The 999-nt window shown below is 39.2% G+C and overlaps 1 protein-coding gene across 1 annotated transcript in view; it reads right to left on the minus strand.

Annotated features, from left to right (window-relative positions):
• LOC119594573 overlaps nt 1–999 on the minus strand; it is a gene marked incomplete at its 3' end in the record, with an annotated part of 22,419 nt that overhangs the window by 2,285 nt on the left and 19,135 nt on the right. Inside the window, 2 exon segments of the mRNA XM_037943609.1 lie at nt 42–206; nt 739–939. Of these exon segments, the coding sequence (XP_037799537.1) occupies nt 42–206; nt 739–939 (366 nt within the window).

Raw genomic sequence — 999 nt, forward strand, 5'->3', positions numbered from 1 at the left:
ACGGCTTATGTACTTGTAAGAGAATAAGACGGAGAACTAACCTGTGTTGCCGCTGCAGTTCACGGCGAAGTAGCTGGGAACTCCTGCCCCTGAGTAATCGAGACTCCTAAGGTGAACGACCTCTATATTTCCCGGAATCGAACGGCAAACGTGCTCCACGTTGAGAGCAAAACTCCTGACAACACAGTGGGTTTCTGATGCAGTATCTTAAAATAAAGAAGAAAAACGAATTGTTTTTCCAATAGAAAAAAATAATAATAATCTTGACACATCTCACTTATAATTCGTCAGACCTCAGTTTCTTGTGAGAAAAAAAAACAAAAAAAATAGCGTTGAAGGCAGCTAAAGAAAATGTATTATGTCGGATCCAGGTTCTAAAAATACAGAACATAAGTAATCATAACTATTATGTGTCAGCTAACAGATTAAAAAAGAACTTGGCGAATAGACAATTTCTGGAAAAGAAAAGCTGGCAACTCACTTCTGGCCTTGGAGTCATGGAGTTACTTTTGAGAAAAAAAAAAAATAGTTGGCAATTGAGGGTAGTGCATTTCAAAGAGAACTGATAAAAGTGTAGATAATCAAAAATCTAAAAATACTATGTGTAAGCACGAAAAATTAAAGTCAATTTTAATTGACTAAAGAAAGTGACTAGGCGAATCGGAGTGCTCTAAGGTTCGGGTTGAGTTGCCAGTTTTTGCTTTTCTGAAACCGGACGCACTATAGTTCTAGACTTACTATTCAACAAACGCTGAATTGTGAGGTCGAACCAGGGTTGTGAGTTTAGTAATGGGTAGACTGAAAATTCCTCATATTCCCCTCCAGAATTGCGAAAACCCAATCGCAAAATAGTCCATTCTTTGATCCTCCGCCACAACAGCTTAGTTGGCGAATCCTGTACATCCAGGTGTAAAGAGAGGAGGCGGTAGTGGCTGCATGCTGGAACGATACAGCTTCATAATCACTCTTGATCTTTACTGCACTGCGATGCAATTGGTT

The sequence above is a fragment of the Penaeus monodon genome, chromosome 34, assembly GCF_015228065.2.
Source record: "Penaeus monodon isolate SGIC_2016 chromosome 34, NSTDA_Pmon_1, whole genome shotgun sequence".
Classification (NCBI taxonomy): domain Eukaryota; kingdom Metazoa; phylum Arthropoda; class Malacostraca; order Decapoda; family Penaeidae; genus Penaeus; species Penaeus monodon.